The 20236-nt window shown below is 39.2% G+C and overlaps 1 protein-coding gene across 1 annotated transcript in view; it reads right to left on the reverse strand.

The window, feature by feature from the left end:
- Nucleotides 1-814: 814 nt before the first annotated feature.
- bckdhb (branched chain keto acid dehydrogenase E1 subunit beta) overlaps nucleotides 815-20236 on the reverse strand; it is a 48817-nt gene continuing 29395 nt past the window's right edge. Inside the window, exons 9-11 of the mRNA XM_088307694.1 lie at nucleotides 8365-8451; nucleotides 3499-3650; nucleotides 815-1209 (exon numbers count right to left, since the gene is read on the reverse strand). Of these exons, the coding sequence (XP_088163820.1) occupies nucleotides 3510-3650; nucleotides 8365-8451 (228 nt within the window). The 3' untranslated portion in view covers nucleotides 815-1209; nucleotides 3499-3509. The remainder of the gene's footprint in view (nucleotides 1210-3498; nucleotides 3651-8364; nucleotides 8452-20236) is intronic.

Here is a 20236-nt window from a genome sequence, read left to right on the forward strand (position 1 = left end):
ATGCTGTGTTCAGAGGGAGCGCATAGAACATATTTAAAAGAACATTTTGGATTTAACTTCCCCTTTAAAGGAAGATTTACAAAATGCAATGGAATATATATAGAAACATTTAAGGGTTGGTTCTCTAAGATACAGTCTGATTATGTGATTATGTTAACACCTTTGTGACGCATGGCACAGTTATTGTTTCTGAGGAGGGGAAATTAAGTCACAATTAAAAATGGTTGCTTTGTGTTAAAAGATGTGGTTCCATGTTCCTGGTTTTGTTTGTTGTTCGTTATGACACCATTATGGGTCAAACATTGTTTTGCAGATAGATACACCAGGATTTACTTATTTACGTTTTGCTTCAAGACAGAATGACTGTCAGGATAGGGAATTACAGGTATTTATGAACGATTCAAGATACCTCACAAGGTTCCCACATTATACATGACTCACAATTAAGGACGGTGAAACTGGCAAATTACTCACAGGATGTTTGGCTCATGGAAGCATTAAATGGCAGATATAAAGCAGCGGATATGTAAATGTCTATGACGTATGAAATTATGCACTTTAAAAAAACATTTCAACAACCAGAGTTTTATTTTGGATGAGATTGACTAAAGAAAAAAAAAACACTGCAAAGCAATAAATAATCTCCTCTTGTTGTTACAACACATTGTGGATATTCTGTAATTATCCCCATCATGAGGATGTGGTAAAATAGTGTTCTAAATTTTCCTGACATTGTGGTGAACTCTGTCACTACAAAGTCTGCCAGCGCAAAAGTGTGCACACAGCAAATAAAAAGGCAATCATACCACTCAAATGTTTGCACCAATTTATATTTTGTTCTATTTCACTGAAAAGACAAATGTGTGTAAAAGGGACAGGGGGGGGTTGTAAGCAGTGACAAGAGGTAATTAAATGATAGAATGACATTTTATTGCCGAAGACAAACTCAAATGCAATTAAATAGGTAATGGACTGTAGATCACGTCGTCCTCATAGTTGCCATCATGGACATCATAGAATGAAGGGTGCCGAATCCACAAGTAATGTAAAAGTATAAGATGTGAGGGTACACAGGGACACGGAGTCATCTGGACACGGCTTCCCTACTGGATGGTCATTAAAGTGTCTTTTCCTGGCCGCTCTGCGCTGGTCGGATACATGATGAGGAAAAAGGGGAACACGCCGTTATAGAGCTTACAGGAGATGGCTCTGGAACGAGAGAGGTAGAGAAAGTTAAAGTGAATCACTTGGCAATGATCACGGGGGTGAGGCGGAAAAGACGTGCTGGAGAGAGACGACGAACAACGAGGATGAGCGCTGACGTCTGTTGGAATTGATTGAGAATGTTATTAATGGCTCCGTGGCCCTCAGGCCAACTCTTCAGTAACTATAACTCAAAATGAAAAGTAAAAGGGGATAACCAAAGTGTGGCTGATTCAATGCACTGCAGTTCACAGGATTATTAAGCCCTCCTGGAAGCAATCAGGCAATAGTGTAGCCTCTGGAGTCACCTAGGTCTGCTGAGTATTAGCTTGTGGACTTGAATGATGATGAATTGGGGAAAAAACTATATGGCAATAATAATCTGGATCAGTGATGTTGCTGGCGTTATGCCTGAGAGGACTAGCAAATCTGTTTTTACGTTAACAGAGCTACAATGGACACGCCACACACGTCAAAATCACACGGACATGCACTAAGTGAGAGATGTCCATGCTTTGAACCTGCGCACAGATTTCTGACAGAACTAGCGGTCTGCTCTCTGCTGACAGGAACATATTTTAAACACATGGTCAAAGTACCGCCACGTGCATTCAAGTTCAGCCAACAAACATAAGAGTCTCCATAAACACTTAGGTGAAGTTAAAAGCTGCAAATGTGAATACAAGAACAGTAAAGATCAAGTTCCATAATACTGAAATTCACTTTATTCAAAGGTATGCAACCCATGAATGCCTTTATTTAACGGTGGAAACACAGTCAAATGGAAATGCATGTTTAGGTTTTTTTTTATAAATGTGCCATTCAAAGTCAGTTGTAATAAATACAGATGCCAATACGCTAAAAAGAGATGCTTTGGGGTCGTTAACAGATGTCAACAATCATTAAAAAGGGAAGTGCTTCATGCAAAACATGCGCAACCAATGTTTATGACAAATTGTGGTGCAGTGGCATATGTGGCAAGCAAGAATTTTCTAAATTTAGGGAAGGATCCAAGTGTAGTGTGAACATAAAAAGTCCCATACACCGCTGTTTAGTATTCTTTCATTATTAAAATAAATTAGGTAAGAAAATTTAAATAAATAAAAAAAAATACAAACAAACAAGAAAATGAGGCATTGGGTTGAATTATGTGCAATTCAACGGGAAACTACATAGAGAGGAAATAATATAGGTTAACATTTCATAATACATATTGACACTATTAAAGGGTTCATGATGCCTCAGTTGATTTTATTACAGAAGTTTTTTTAGTCAGGAGTATGCCTGTATGTACACGGCAGGTCAAAGTGGCCAATTACAATCAAATGTTTTCCGATTTATTTGACTGCCTATTTCCATATACATTTCAACGGACACATATCCAGTAAACACGTTAAACAACTAGCAAACGCAGATGCTTAAATTCCATGTTAATAATTCTACAAGCATCAACAATGGGCATTGACAAAACAAATATATATTAAATATTTCGGTTTGGTTGACCTTGGCTGTGATAAGTATGAGATTTGTATCCATCCACATTTAGAATTGGCCTGATTGTGATCTGAGCTTATCCGATTCCTTGTTTTCCCCCGTTCCAGCCAACTTACGATGCAACATTGAATGTGTGAATTAAAGGTAATATTAATAAATGGTTCGCTCCCTAAATAGCCGTATGTTCCGTTGTTAAGTTTTATTATGGTTACTTTCACCCATTAAGAGTCAAGATTATTTTTGAGTTGTATTGTACAGATTTTAATTCCTATAATTTGTATGGGGGGGTAATATGAAATTATGCATGCCTCACACATATCACCAAAACCTCCAATTTTACTTGCATTTGTATTTAGTTATTTATTTTTTTAAACATGTCAAACTAAATTCAAGTGATTTGGTGTAATTATTCCAATGACGATGCATACTGTTTAGGGTGCTCACAACATGCAAGTTAGCTCAAATTTCCTTGAAAAACACAATAGCAATCGTATGGCTTTGAAGTTCTCAGACGGGTTTATGAAAACTCAAATTCAAATTTCACAGATTGCTAAGGGCCAAGAGTGATGCTATAAACAATAAAGAGTGGTGGAAAATACAGTACATGTATAAATAATTACACAGCTAATGAGATACTTTTATTGATACGGCAGATGATATTTAAACTTCCTTTTCACCTCACAATAATGACACAAATTACAAACTGCGCACTGACTGACCTTAATGTAGAGTAAATGCAGGAAAATCGGATTCTTCTGCTGCATAAACAATGTTCGAAGAAATTCAAGACGACTTCCTTACCAGATTCCAGTTTAGTAGTTGATCATCTTCTTGATTCCCTCAAAGCACTTCCACTTATCTGGGATGTAGAATGGTTCAAAAATATGAGGGAAGGGAGTGTCATAACCACACACTCTACTAATGGGAGCCTCCAAATTAAGGAAGCACTCCTCCTAAAAATTGAAAAGAAACAGATCAATAAAAATACTGGTTAAAAATGATGTATACAATTCTGCATGCAAATACACAAATTGACATGATAATATATATGTAATGCTGTGAAAAAGTGTTTGCCCCGACCCGATTTCTTTTTTTTTTCCTCATGTTATATGTATTCTTATGTATTGGATTATCAAAAAAAAAAAAAAAAAAAAAATATATATATATATATATATATATAAGATCTTGTAGTTTGGTATTTGTCAATGAATATGTTAAGCACTGTGTGTCATAAAGAGATACTGTATTTTGATTTAATATTTGAGCATGTCAACTTCACAGTTCTGTTCTCACATTTTGGAATTTTTTTAGATGCTGTCTCATCGCTGTTATAATTCTTTTTCTGTCTGAATATAGCCAAAGCTAAATACTTGCCACGTGTTGCATCTTAAATTAGGTTTAATTAATGTATCAGGATAATGGGTTGAACACAACCTCCTATTCATCACTTTCTTTGCCCTCAGCCTTTGACTGGAATACAACTTGACAGATTCTTTCCAACAGACTGTGGTAGATCCAGACAGTAACCAAAATATACGAGTAAAACTGGAAATCTATTTTCCAAGTTTTTTCACTTTGCTTGAGAATGTTGTATTTGGTGCTGAATATGTTTAAGACAATAAGGGATAGTGAAAGAAGTGCAATCTGTTTGCTTTCTGTTGTTAAGTTTGGAAACAACGTCCAGTCCCACTTTGGTTCGATTCGTTCACACAACAGATATTCTGAGCATACCAAAATGTGTTGCAATGATACAATGCGGGATACACATTGGAGCAAAACTGTTGATTGATAACTGATATTTATCTAGACAGTGTGGCAGATAGAAATACACATCTCCCTTAATTCATAAGTCTAATGTGTTTACATGCCACGTGTAGTTACATTACTACCATGATTTTGGAGAAGACTTTGCTTCGCCCTGTTAGTTGCTATTACTACCACGAATGTTGCTGTGTTAAGGCGCACATGCACGGTTAGGAACTATCCCAAGACCAACTCTTGCAGGAGTACAGGTGGCAACATTCAATAAAACTGACTGCCATTTACACACAGCTACACTGAAAGATTTGGATAATGTGCAAATAAATGCTTACATTGGTTGTCCGCCCTTTTATCCAACATCTTATTTTAACATACTAATCTCACTCAGTCAATGTACATGTCACCTTATATTTTACAACAGTAATTTTTAAGTATCGTACCAGAAGATTGTTTTTGGCCATTTCGATTAATGGAAAGTGAGCCGTAGTGTACACGGATAAACTAAGCCTGAAGCAAATGAAATTGATGTCATACTGTTGGAAAGTGACATCAATCTTAATAAGAAATGAAAAATCCCTTTGGCCTGGTGGACTCAAAATGTTTTCTGACAACATGCAAGCAGCCAGACAGTAACATGGAGTTTTCTCTGTCTGTATAAAATCTCTTCTTAAAAAAAAAAAAAATAAATAAAAATATTCACTGCATGTAAGCGGAAAGTACTGCAGTCTGAGAGCCCACCACCACAACCGGACAGGAGAAAGTCACTCAGCTCAAATTACATTAAAATCAGTATTTACATTTTGAGAAGTGCATCATTATATGCAGTATAACTAAACACAAGAAAACTGCGCACATTTTAATAAGGCCGTTGCAAATGCGTGTATCCATGAACGGCACAATTCAGTAAGGGACGAATGCTTCCCCAGAGCAATATTGTTGATACACTGACATCAGCTTGAATTTAATGTTCAAACTATGTGAGTGGAGTGAACTAATCGTCACTTGCAGTGCATTAATTAATGTTGACCAATCATCTTTGGACTACTTTATCAAGTTTTTAATGGACTCGTTGTTGCCATAGTCTGTTTATATTTTACTTGCCAGATTTTGACTTGACTGCTATGTCAACACTAACACTAGCACGGCAGGCAAAGGGAACACCTTTCTTGTACATCACGTGTCCATCTGGAGGTGGTTAAATCGGTTTAATATGCATAATATCTCATTATCCTGAGTTGCGCTAGTCATTTATTTGAACAAAGTTACACCACTCTCTTGTTTCATGTATGATGCGCGCTAGCACGGTTGGTTTAGCGGCTTCTTCAGCCCAAACCCACACAATGCTGCAGTCAGGGTATACTTTCAGATTTGTCTTATCGAAAATGTTATCATATTCATTTTTTATTTATCTATCTATCGACCATGTAACGACAGCGATGCATATTGATATTATTATTATCCCGGTTTGATGACAACATTTAGGTGCCCTATTCTTATCTTTTGGCCTGAATGTGAATAATGCATCGCCACACAGCGCCAAGGCATGCAAAGAGCAGTTAACGAGACAATCAACAATGCAGTACAATGGCTGACTGGCAACTCGGCTTTCTTGACAACTAATAACGTCACTCACTGGCGATTGCCGAACTAATGTATTTTTGATGTCTGACGAAAGTATGCTTAAAATAGTTTTAGCTGTTACTATTACTCAAAAGATGGTTGGCTATGTTTACATCATACAAGGTCTTTTAAAGCAAATATTTGGTGTTTGGACAAACAAAACATTCAAACAACAAAATACAAATTTCCTACGAAACTCCAAATTTCTTTTGGTTTGCATTTTTTGGTGACTTTTACTTATTTTTTTTTTTTTTATTTTGATTGCAACTTTCAGAGAAACAACACAAATTTCAAAATACACTTTAACAGAAGCGAATATCCTGAGCAGAAAATCATTTGTCCTTAACATCTGAGCGGAATGATTACATAACCACCCAAATTAGAAGTGCGATTTCTGAGTCTGTAAAATGTTCACGTTCTTGTATAAACACTGCCCTTTGAAGAATGTTTAGTGGTTCAAGTGATCAACAAAGCTTGTAGGGCAACGACTTTTACGATGGGACACCATGCCTGAAGCATTAGGACGACAATTTAACAATGAAGTCTGGTTCCGATTCAAAATGCATTCATGGCAGACATGAGAAAAAGTCCTCATCCTTGGTTAACACCATTTGGGTCATAATTCTGATAATGGTGTCAAACGCACAGATCTAACCAGTGTGCTGTGGTAGATTATTAAGGGCTGGGTGATATGGCCCAAACTTCACAACACAGTTTAAATTGCACCCCTTCAAGGTAACGGAATATCAAGATATAGAATTAAGGGTAAAAAAATATTTTTAATGCAATAATAATTTCATAAACTAATCATGTCTGAATAGGGTAGTTATGTGGTACATTAGATAGATAGATATCCATTAGAAAGATAGATTGTTAAAAAATAATATAAGATAACAACTACAGGGATGCACCATATTGTTTCCACAGTATAACTTGGTGCTTCTCCAAATCAATAGCGATCACTTTTTTCTTTGTACACAGCAAATATATCTGAACTCTTGTGAATTGAGACAGTGTGGCAATGAGAAATTTCAAAAGCCCTGTTGCATATTTGTACCTAATGGTCGTGTTTTATCACCCCCACCAGTGTTTCGTAGATATTTCTTATGAGGAATAAATCACTCACAGAATTATTTACTCAGCAGTGACATTTCAACAATGCACTTTGGACACACACACATACACATTTTATAAAGTACCTTTGGCGGGCCATTTTGAGCTATTGATGGGGATACGGAGCACGATTGAAAAGTTTGACACATATGTGGCGTTCCCATTTTTTGTCTAATCTTGTATTTTCCAAAACAATACCTCCTGGTTAATTTAAATGCAATGTTGGAAACGGATGTGACATCAAGGTGTTGACCGGGCTGTCCCTTGCACCCACCAGTTGCTTTTAAGTGATGCGCCAGGTCGTTTACTTCTGGATGTAAATCTGTTTCTTATTTTTTTCTTTCCATGAAGGTGGCATCCACACTCGGATATTTATTGAAGTCATTTAATGGAAAGGATGTAACCTGACCTGCATCATGAGACACGCTCCTGCCTTTGTATGCGGTGGCAGAGTCAGGAAACGGGTCCGTCAGTGACGATTGATTGAACTGCCGTCAGTTATCGACGAAATGGCCACCTCGATCGAAATTGGTCGATATTGAGGATTTTATGCAAAATTGGTGTTCAACTGTAATGTCATTTGCGCAATCTATCAATGACTCATTGATTGCTTACGCGAAATAAGAAATTACAGCAAACACAACCTCATTCTGTCCGGAGATGTTCCAAAAGAAAGTTGAAGAAATGGAAGAAAAAAAAGAAGAATAAATAGGAGTGGCAACAAACGTGAGACGTACGTCATTAGCTTGCAACCACCTATTAGGGAAACAAACGGAAGGATTGTCTCCTGAGCTAACATGATAGTTTAGCATGCGGCATCCGCAACATTCACAACACCAAAAGGTGCAATAGCAGACCAGGATTCCACTGTTGGCCATAATGCGAAGCGGAATTCAAATTATTGTGAATCATTTTCAACGAAATAGAAAAATATTTATGCAGTTAGAAGCGGATGTTCTAAATTCAACCGGAACTCGTTCGCTGCCATCAACACGATTAGGGAACATGGAATTTGGATGGCACAATGATTTGCAATTTTAATACATTGTTGCATCTGAGTATAAGCTTGCACAACCATGCAAACTATGACAAAAATGCAACTTACAGTCTGCAAAATATTGCAATATCAATATCACATAATACATTATTCTTTCAAAGCAAATAAACACTCACTTGTACAGTAGAGCTGATTTCAGCAGCGAACCCTCCAGTTATTGGGGCCTCATGACTAATGAGCAAACGTCCAGTTTTCACCACCGACTGCAATTCGGACAAAAAAAAAAATTACTGCAGATTCTCTACACAGAGAGAGTCTTAAAAGACACATTGCAAATAAAAACATTCAAATAAGGATCATTGAACATTTTTAAAAACTCAAATGTACACAGAACTTCTTCAGAAACAGTATTTAAAGAACAACGTGATAAAAGGTATTGCGCAATAACGTAATGCTTATGTTATCAATACAACATATGTTGAATTGTTGAAGTAGTCAGAACAAATGCAGTTACAAAACAATTTGAAAATGGAATTTTGACCCTTAACATGCAGCTGTAGTAAATATTTGGACAGGAGAAAGAGATATTTATACACTTAAAGCATATTTATTTTCAAAAATGAGTTTGTTGAACCATTTTTAACATTCATAGATTGTTTATAATAAACACAATATAACACTTAAGCGTGCCAATATTATTAGCATTGGCAAATCACAGAACAGTCTTTTGCACTAATGAGTGCAAAATATCTCAAACCAATTCACACGAATATGTTTACATGAAGACAACTATTAATTAAGGTACTCAGCAAGTAAAACTCATAGAAAGTGTTCTGCAAACAGACGCAACCATACAGTGTAACAATTGTGAGGAGGCTGGACAGGGCCCGGAGTGTTTTTGTCGAAACGCAAACAATTGTATCTGCATTCCACAATAAAGAAATAAAGAAATCCGTCCCTGTTTTGTGTGGGGTGTACGAGTTTGAATGATGGATGTGTTGGTGCAAATGGGGATGTGCGATTAACGCCATAAACTGATGTCGCCAAGTAAGGGTGGATGATATACAGCAAACTTCAACATGCTCCAGCAGCTTGGTTCACTTGCGCTGTCCGTGCATGTGTGTGTCTGAATAACTGTATGTGCTTCAAGTGCATATGATGGAACTGTATGAACTTAAGGAGTTATTTAGGCTTGTGCATAGGGTTAAAAGGACAACGATGGACATTAGAGGTCTCAGCCTTCCAAGCACAGGCATTTGGGTTTTCTCTAACCTGCCATTATCCCATGAGGATGCCTCTGCTCCACCAGTTATCTGTCACAGAATAGAACCAAACTATACTATAATCTCATCCACTTGCCACCGATCCAGACCAATGCTATGTCTGTTCCTTGCAACTTAGGAAAACACCGTGCTCTCTTTCAAATGGTTCCATTTAAAATTGCTTTTATGACAAGTTTGAACTGGAATAGCAGCCAGTGGAACGCAGACCTCCACCTCTAAGCTGATGTTCTTTTTTTTTTTTTTTCAAAAGCAAAATGCCACTTTTCTGACCATATTTTCCAATTTGTTGGAATCAATCCGCAGCGGGCTGCTCAGATTGGGGGGGGGGTCGGGTTTGGAGTTGCTGCATGTTGATTTTGGTATCTATTGTAAATGCGGTTGTGTTTTAATTTGTGTTCTTATTACCTGCTAATTTATATTACACCAGATGGAAAGCGCTTTGTTACAGCTCCAGCTGTTGTGAAATGCGCTATATAAATAAAATGGAATTGTATTGTATTGCATATACGTTGCCACACTTTCATAGTGTAAAAAGCTAGATGATGAAAACAGCAGAAACCATTAATTTTACATCGAGCAGAATGTCAGCCTAAAGACTACAATGCCAACAATGCGACTGTCTTAAACCCAATAGGTGGGTGCATGTGTTCAGAGAGAGAGAATCATCTATCGGTGCATAGAGTACTGTGGTTTCACATTTCACAAAATTCAGCCTGTCCTCTTACTTGTCATTAGGGAATTACAAAAACATTTTAGAGGGAGATGAAGCCATCGGAAAATATCTGGACACAAGTTGACCAGTTTGATGGCTTTAAATAGGGAAAATTCTGCGTTTAGACTAAGGAAAGGACCACGAATACACGAATATAAAAACTTGAGACCCCATGCTGGCAAGGTTTATTTTCCCTCCACAGGTTTATAACATCCACATGTTTTTTCTTTTTTAAATAAAGGGTTTCGAAGTCACATATCATAATCACAAACACATTCTTGGCCAAGTATGTTGAAGCACAAAGAATTTGTCTCCAGCAGTTGGAGTTTTTCTTCTACAGAAAATAAGCCTCTAACAAAATACACATTCAGACAAAACAAAAAAGTACAGAGTCATAAAACAATGTAACATGTCTAGCAATGCAGTGATAATGATATTTAAACAAATGATGGGATTCATGGATGGCATTTAAAAAGAATTTAGTTGTTACACTTCCATATCAATACTGCATATCGCCCCATTTCCCCAGTCAAGTTTCTCATTGAGTGAGGGAATGAAATAATACAAATGATATATGATCACTGACTTCGTAATAGTGCTAGACCGATATGCTTTTTTCAGGGCCGATACAAATACCGATTATTAGTGGTCATGGAGGCCGATGACCGATATTTGAAGCCAATATTCATTTGTTGCAAAAAAACAAAAACAAAAAAAAAACTACCCTATTACTCATTGCAGTCAGATTTCAATCTCCATTGTAGCAACACCACACCAGACTGTGATTGATTAATATAGTTCTTATCAAATGGCAAGTGTATTGAATAGAACCCCCTCAACAGTCCCTATGGCAGGCCGTGCTTCCTCAGCAGCCACAGGAACAATATTTTCTGCTGGGCCTTTTGAGGATGGAGTTGATGTTGGCCTACCATCATAGGGTCCTGATAGACTGCAATTCACAGGAACTTGAAAGTCTCAAGCCTCTTGACGATTGGCGAGTCTGTGCTGCACTAAAGCACCAGCCAGTCCTGTGACTGTGGTATCATTTGCAAACTACAGGAGTATGATAACTGTGTGCAGTGTGATATTGTTATTCATGTAGATAGAAGAAACTAGAGAAAGGACATCCTTGAGGGGCCCCGGTGCTGATGATGTGTGTGGAAAAGTTGTTTTCCCCCTGCCTCACCTGCTGTGTTATGTCCGTCAGGAAGCTGTAAATTCACTGACAGAGATGCTGAGGTGGAGGGGCATAGAGGAGAGGAATTCAGGAATAATAGCGTCAAAAGCAGAGCTGAAGTCCACAAACGTGATCCTCGCATAGGTCCCTGTGCCATAAAGGGCAGCCCAATGTTGACTGCAACATTCACAGACCGATTTGCTCGGGAGACAATGATAATGCATTTAGGGGTGTATTCTGCCATTTGCGCTTAAGTTAATTTCTTAAGCGCCTTTCCTGCGCACTTTCAAGGTGCAGCGATTCTCCCATCTAGGCTTGAAATACACCCATCAAGCATAATTGGGAATCCGTGCGCAGCCAATGATGAAGTGTGACCAATTGAATTTTGAGAATTCCTGCAAATCCCAAATTGTGGAGTTTTCCTGAGAAATATGAATTCCATACAGATCAATTTAGAAAATATTTCACACTTTAAATGAGAAATTTTCTTCCGTAGTAGACCCTACAATCATCCTGGTCATCACCCGTGACGTGTCAGCCGTGCATCAGGCAGGCTGCTTTTGAAGCAGCATTTTTATTTGCATTCTTGATCTAAAAAATACAACCAAATTATTTTAAACAGAGTACTGTGCTCATGACCGAATGTAGGAGCTGTTCCATTAGTAGAAAAGTGATTGTGTAGTGTGCGGCAGCCTTAAGGACGAAAGTGGATGTACTGTATGGAAAGATGGGGGTTGCTCTCGTTCACTTAATTGGAACAAAAGCGACACACAAAGCACACAGGGAAGAGCCAGGCTGTTTCGGGGTAGAACCAGTACAATGGAAAAGAGCCATTATGTAAGTCGCTGCACTGGAGAACCTGACAGTCATTCGGGAAAGATAAGGAATTGGTCTCAAGGGCTGCCATTTCCAAAAGGATTCCCTCTTGGGGGTTGCAATGATTATGTCTGCTTCTATCTGTTGCTTTTGTTACATGAGAGTGTAACATGTTTTTTTTTTTGTTTTCTTTTGTACTGTGGTGAGTGAGCGTTCCCTTAAGGCATACTAATGAATTTTCCTTCAGCCTCGGCACTGACAGACGGCTCCTGATTGTTGGGCAGGGCAGCAGCTTGGTGGCTTCCACATTACTACTCATTGTGCTATAGGGATGTCATTCGATACCAGAGTTGTTCCAAAGGCTGCAAGCGAAATGTCATGTTTACTGCCATTCCCATACACGCCCAAAGTAATGAGCAGCATGGAGTTTCATCCTGCCACAGCCGCCCCGTCCACACTACCTCTATGATCAGCCTCTTTCGACATTAGTATGCTTCCAGCTTCTGCTTTCCCAACCTAGTCGTTCCTCAATGATGCGGTTTGTCTCATCCTCATGTTTTTTCTTGGCTCCTCCCATATCGATTCTTCAAACCATCCATTTAGCTTGCTTTCATGAAGTTCATGTCGTCAGTTCAAGCACTCCCCGCAATGCGGCCTCACCAAGGTTGGCAGTCAACGACCTGGCACGCACTAAAAGGCTAAGGTCACAACTGTCACTTTCCCATGGAATACATATCAAATCACACACATGGGCAGATGAGCGCCTCCCACAACCGACTGCAGCATGCAACCAAACACACACTCATACATTATGTGAAGTACAGACACAAATGGCTTTTCAAGAGCTGCTCATTTTGAGTTACTGAAGCGCCTTCGACTGCCATCATGCTTGTTTATCTAGGTGTCATCGTTGGTGTCGTCCTAAAAGCAGACCGCATTTAAAACAACATGAATGAACTTTGTAACGCGACATTAGTTTGGTACACTGACAAAAACTGTCGGTTGGGTTTACAGAAAAAAAAAGGAATCTAACTGGTCGCACGCATTAAAATCATAAATTAATCAGATTTTATTATCTGCACCACTCATGTTGGTGACACTTGATTTTAATGCGTGCAACCAATATCCATATTAGTTTTTCAAATAAATCCAATACTCTTTTTTTCAGCGTATACGTTTATGTGTAATCTAAAATCAAGCAGGAGTACGTATACAAGTTAAAAAACAGTCCTGAGGTATTCATAGATTGCTACTATTTTTCACAATCCCTCAATGGCATATAAAACTAGTTTTCAAATGCACACGTTCCATATGAAGCTGCAAACCGCAATGACTGAAAAACTGTAAACTGACTGTACACTAACTGGAATGATGCACACGCACATGGACGCACAGTGCGCACACACAAACATTGACAGATGGTATGTGACAGGAAACGAAAATTTAGCTCAGTGTCGCCATAGAGAAGCAGTCTCATGTCCGCTGGCTTTGCTCCTGTCTGCTGACCCTATAATTGACTGACCATCTCAGGGTCCAAACTCGAGTGGTAGCCTGATGTTTAAGATTTTTTTTGAATTGGTGCTCAGTGATTAACATAAAATGTGTGTTTGTGTGGTGTGTGCGCGGTGGTTCTTGCTTTGCCTTTTAACTTGGCAAAGAACAAATGATGGTGGGAGGAAACAAATTCACTTGCTATATGTGCTTACCTCGTTGATCCACTCACTCACTCATGCCAGACAGTGAGGGAAGATGAGAACTACAATGAAGGAGAAGGGGGAAAGCACAAGAAAAACAAGTGTGAGGGGGAAAAAAGTGAGGAACAGCTTCAAGACTGGGCAGAGGGCCAAGCCAGCCTCTGGAGGAGTAGAATGCCAGGAGACCTCCGACTGAAATAACTGCTAACATCCCATGAAAACACATTAAAACTAATTTAAGCCAATTACACCCTGACACACACTTCCATACTATTTGCCTGTCCTATACCGCGACTGTACCCCGCCCCTGCATTGGCGTGTACATCCAAACATAACTTACTACTGTACATTGAACCATCCTTCAATGAAAAGTATCTCACAGTCTCAAGAAGGTATGAGCAGATGGAGGGCCCAAGGTTGTAAATCGAAGCGCTTCTTGCGTGGGTTATAATGTGTCAAGTAAGGAGGACCTCTCCTCAGTAGGTTACGTATATAATGAAATTAGAAAAAGCTTTTGGAAAACAGACTGTAATTCTTGAGGGCGGACAGAAACTATGATATACGCACAAAGTGAGTCAGTATGAAAAGGACTTTCTCAGTCCGGAGTGGCCATTAAATTGACTTATAAAGGAGAAGGACACCAGGAATAATGGGAGATCCTGTGAGGGTGGGAACAATCCCCAACAATAGTCAATAAATCAGTTCCTTGCTTCAACAGAATGGAATTAATTTGGGAACATTTCTCACTCATGGCTTTGGCAGTTTAAAACAGCGGGACAAAAGTGACATCAGGTCCGCAGAGACTGTTGATATTTTTAAAAGGAGGCTCAAGACTCACCTTTTTAGTTTGGCTTTTAAATAATTTATCTTAGTCTTTTAATTCAGGACTGTCATTTTATCTATTATCATTGTCTTTAATTTTTTTAGCTTCTTTATCTTTTAGTATCATCATTTTTCTTATATATTTTAGCTCCGTCGTTTTATATTATTGTCTTTTAATTTTTAGCTTCTTCTATGTCTTTTAGCATTATAATTTTTCTTATATATTTTAGCTTTGTCTTTTTATATTATTGTCTTTTAATTTTTAGCTTCTTTTTCTTTTAGCATTATCATTTTCTTTTATATGTTTTAGCTCCAGTGTTACCTCAAGGGGGGCCTCCGCGCTGGGAGGTGTGGCTGGCCTTCTCACAGGGGGCTTCATCCCGGAGGCTCCTTAGGCCCGGCGGACCGGGGCCCTCTTCACTAAGTGTAGGGTCTACCCCGGTCAGTCTGGGCCAGGGGTCTGTGTGTTGGCGGAGCTCCCTGTGGCCGTGGGCCGTCATCCCTCTCAGCGCGGATGAGCTACCCTGGGTACATTTTCTCATATGGTTTCTCTGTGCCTTGCCATGTCTTTCTGTCTTTCTACTAAGATGGTTTATTAAGTTGTGTGAATGAGAGTGTTCTGTGTGTATGCGAGTTCAGGCGTGTATGTGGATGTGTCTTGTGTTTATGTTGAGTGGGTGGAATGGGTTTTAGTTTTTTGTTGTATTTTGGATGTTTTTATTGTACAGCACTTTGAGCTGCATTTTATGGATGAAAAGTGCTCTATAAATAAAATTTGATTGATTGATAGGAAACAATAATGTAAGAATTCATTCATCTATAAATGTGCTGTTTTGCTCATTATCATGTGAGCACTGTTTTTTCCAGGTTATGAAACTGACTTAAAAATGTTGAACTTAAAGAAGATCCGGAGGATCCTTTGGCAACTGAACATCTGGTCGTATCTGCGTTGGATGCTGTGCTTGTGATTTCTGACCTTGCCTTTTCAACCAGTCCAGCTTTTGGACAAACAAACGGACCCCGATGAACTCAACCAGCCCACAATTCAAGCCATGATTGTGTGTTTTTCAGTGGAAAATAATTAAAACCTGGTCCAGAGAGGCAGCAGCCCTTTTCTACTTGTAAATAGGGGGGTTCATTTTCAGCAGAATTATGGAATGTTCATCAAATTAATATACTCAGGAAGTAAATGAGGGTTAGTGATAAAATCGTTAAAGCTCATTTTTATATTTTGTGCTATTTTTAATTCCAGGGTTATTCAACCTCTGTATGGCATCTCTATGGCATAGGATGAGTGTAATTGTACTGTCGAGGTCAGGGATGTACAACTGCCGGCCGCCGACACGGTGAGTGGCACCTTGATTATTCCTCAACCACAGCCGTGTTTTTACAAACCCCCCAAATTAAAAAAAAAAAAAAAAAAAAAACGCCGATAAACATTTGTCTTCAATGATGAGCAAGTGGTGAATGGGGTGGGGTGGTGTTTTATACCAGGAAAAAAAATCTGAAATATTAAATAACTACCACATAAAAAAAAAGAAAAAGAGCATGCAAATACATTACAATCCAATACGTATTTATTAACCCTTACAAAAAATCTGGTGAAAGGTGAAGCCCTGTTTATTCCAATGTTGTGATATTTACACCATTTACATTATCCATTTTTGTCTTGCCGCATATGTTTGTGTACTTTCACTCCACAGAGTACTCCCAAGTGCTCATCGCTATAATTACAGACAGAAAACAATATGAACCCAGGGTGTGGGGCCCAAACCTTTGATCACTTTCTTCCAGCGCTATTCTCTCTCTCTTTTTTTTAATTTTTTTTTTTTACTTTCTTTCCAGTGTGAGGAATAGCAGGCCAAACATATAACAATTGTTGTGGTATGCCACCAAGCACATGCTGGCTGACACCCCTCCATTGAAATGGAAAAGCAGGAATACTAGCTGAGATCTGGTGCTAATTGTTAACAGGCTGCCTAAACTATCCTTGATTCAACTCCAAATTAAAGCACAGCCAATTCACTGCTATGCTGGGTGACAGATCTGGCCATTGCATCTCGTAGTGAAAACTACGTATATTTGAGCTTTATTTAATGTTATCAAAAAAAACTTTCATTTAGTGCTGCCCGTAAAATTCCAACTTAATATATCCACTGTATCCCCATAGTCTTGTATATATTCCTTGGAAAAAAAAGAGACCATAAACCATTTCGTGTTGAATTACACAACTGTTTCTAATCATTTTTTCTTCAATCCCGGTGGCCAGGCATGCTCAGTTTCAGGCCACTGTGGACAAAATGGGATGGTTGTCAGACAATGTGCGAGAGATGGAATGAGCAAATTTGACAGGTGATTTCCATGGACGCCAGAGATCCATCTTAGTCGGCTGTAGTAAAATGGAAGGCACGCATCTAAAACCTGCTAGGATCTTTCAAACAACTTTGAAGCGGACCACAGTGTAACAGAAAACACAACTACTACCCGACATTTGACACTTCTCACCTACAACACTTCTAAAACTAAGCCACATGTTTCGTTTCAACTCCCACCATGGCATACCTGCTAATAATGCTTCATGTTGAATGTGTCAAGCACTTTGAATGTTTTGGGAGAAGACAATGATTTGTGAATTTGTTGAAATGAACAAAATATATTAATTAGCAGCAGCCCCTCATGAGCCGTAAACCTTACTGTGGTGGAGGGGTTTGCATGTCCTAATGATCCAAGGAACTAAATTGTTCGGGGTTTTATGCCCCAGGCAGGATCCCCCAAGGCAAACAGGTCCTAGGTGAGGGTCCAGACCAAGCATGGCTCAAAGACCCCAATGATAAGTAATAAAAATAGATACAGTTTTCCCTTGCTTGGGGTCACTGGGGTCCCTCTCAGCAACCAGTCTTGGAGGTGGGGCTTGTTGGCGACCGACTGGTGGCCAGGCTAGCACCCATGGGGCCCGGCCGGTCTCAGCCTGAAAAGGCAAACTGGGTCCTTACAATGGACTCGCTACTTGTGGGAGGGGACAAAGGGGTTGGGTGCCCTGTGACAGGCAGTGACCTTGGCGCTCCGATCCCTGGCTAGAGAGTGGAGTGATTTCAAATTGCTAACAGAAATAGACCCAAAAAAAAAAAGAAAAAAAAAAAGAAATAGACCAACTGGCAGGAAAAAACACCCATGCTACTAGTGATGGAAAATGAAGCTTCAAATTTGCTTCATGAACCACTTGCTGTATTGTTCGACTCCTCAAGATGGCACTGTTGTCTTAAATAAAGGGGTTTAAGAAATAGCAAGTGCGTGTACTTTCAACCCAATAGTGAACAGAGAGTGCCATGTAGCGGAGTAAAAAAAAAAACTGATTTATGAAACAAATCTGAAGCTTCATTTTCCCATCACTACTTCATGGAAGGCCGCTAAGAAATTCCAAATATGGGCAAGCTTGCAATGGGGGCACAGTTGTCCTTGCATGCTGCACCACAGTGAACACCAAGTAAACCAAGTGCAGTGTGAACAGGCCTTAAAGGGACACTTGATCCGGCTGAACATTGGCACTTATGTAATTGGTATGCATGTAATAATTACGTCTGTACTAAAACGCACCTCCTTAAAAGACTTTGTAGTGATTTAAGGGCTTTTTGTGATAAGATTCTGCACAATATTTTGAATCAAACATGAGCTCACATGAGCAAAAACCATGATCAGCGCCACAAACTCAAAAACACAGCGGCAGTCGCATCTTCACTTCCACAGGCTGAAGCGGATGAGTGCATGAATGCGGACATGACCCCCACAGTGGTAACTGGCTGTAGTTTTCAGACATTTTTCTCCGCTAAAGTTTTCTCACAGGGCAGCTGGCGCGGCCAGCAGCCAGTCATGGATGCCCCCCCCCCCCTCACGGCTAACAGTAGCCACTGTGGTGATGTTAAAAGTAACAGCTTTGCTCAAGGCAACAATTAGCTTTTGGCTGCTAAACAGATGAGGTTAGCGGAACAGCTTCTTAAGTTTTACTGTCTAGACATGCGGTTCTGTGCCGTCGAGTATGTTCACATTTGCCACCGCTTGTATCCGTTGATGATCACAGTGCAAGCGGGCATCAAATTTTGAATGAACACTTCTTCAACAAGCCCTTGAGGTGTTTTTTTTAATTTTTTTTAAACGTTCCGCAACATGGGATAGCGCTGCTTTTAGGGTCCGCCTTTGGGAGAGTCAATGTCGGACAGCGAGCTTCATAATAAACCTGGGTGTCGTATCTTGCCGAAATTTAAAAAGTTGAAAAGTCCAGCATGCCAATGCACAACACTAGTGAGGATATGCAGTGTAGAAAATAGTTGAAAGGACAACATTTGAAAAATTCTGATCACATAAGCCCCAGCGAGGAGGCAGATTCCTTAATTTTGTCTTGATTTATCCAAGACAAATTCATAACATTGAAAAAGCAAACTCATATAATTTTCCTGATTAAAAAAAAATACACATGATCCCTGTAATGTCAACTTCTCACTTTTTCCAGACTGATTGAACTCTGTCTTATATGACGATTCACCCCATATAATAATGGCAGTTGGAATTTTCCACAGTTCTGTCTTGAAGTCCTTTGGTGACATAAAACATATTTGACACGACTACTTCTGCATGGTTGAATCGATGGGAGGATTTATCAAAATGTTAACCTGAGGAAAAGCCTCATTTGACAAAGATGCCAAGGGTTCGAAACTTACTGATACTAATAATAAGACTAACAATCACTTGAAAACATCTTTTACTCTTGTTGTGCACCAAGGCTAAGGGGGACGAGATAAGTGTTGTACATCTTTCTACTCCCTGTGAACATGTAAACCGAGTTGAACTATGACATCTACTGATGACTTTGTATCTTTCTTTCTTTCAATTTTCGTTTTTATCTTGTAATGTGCTTATATGTTGAATCATTCAATCAATCAAAAGAAAAGATGTGTCAGAAAAACGTATTATTAATGTGATTAATCCAACCAGCATTCAGACTCATCTTGGCCTAATAAACAATGTAGTCCTATGACGTAGCGCTGATGCTTGCGAGACCGGAAAAAAATTTAGGACATGCCTGCATTGGGCTTGCTGTATGGAGTTTTCACTACTTTATAGAACTAAAAGCATCATGGGAGTGGTAAAAATGACGCAAATTAAATTCTGAACGGCAAGTAATTTTTTTTTAAAAAAGTTACCTAATTGTGAAATTGATAAGAGCAAAGTCATTTGTGAGCATTGCCATTGTGAACTGAACTCCCATCGTAGCGCGTCCAGTTTGAAATACCATTTGATGGCCAAGCACACAGCTGATGCCAATTCTCCAGCCCCTTGTCAAACCCAGGCATCCATGGATAATTTGCGACAGAAACCGATGGACGGATCAAATAAAAAGAGACTCGCCTGAAGCCATAGCTAAGTGGGTGGCCACTGCACATTAGCATTGTGGAGGACGAAGGTCTGGATGAAATTTGCATTGCGTCCAACGACTGCACTTATGAATTGTCCTCCAAAAGCACCATTGCAACCCTCATTCACGACTTGCAG

This window comes from Idiotropiscis lumnitzeri, chromosome 10 (genome assembly GCF_059441095.1).
Source record: "Idiotropiscis lumnitzeri isolate Australia: NSW breed Sydney's pygmy pipehorse chromosome 10, RoL_Ilum_1.0, whole genome shotgun sequence".
Taxonomy (NCBI): Eukaryota; Metazoa; Chordata; class Actinopteri; order Syngnathiformes; family Syngnathidae; genus Idiotropiscis; species Idiotropiscis lumnitzeri.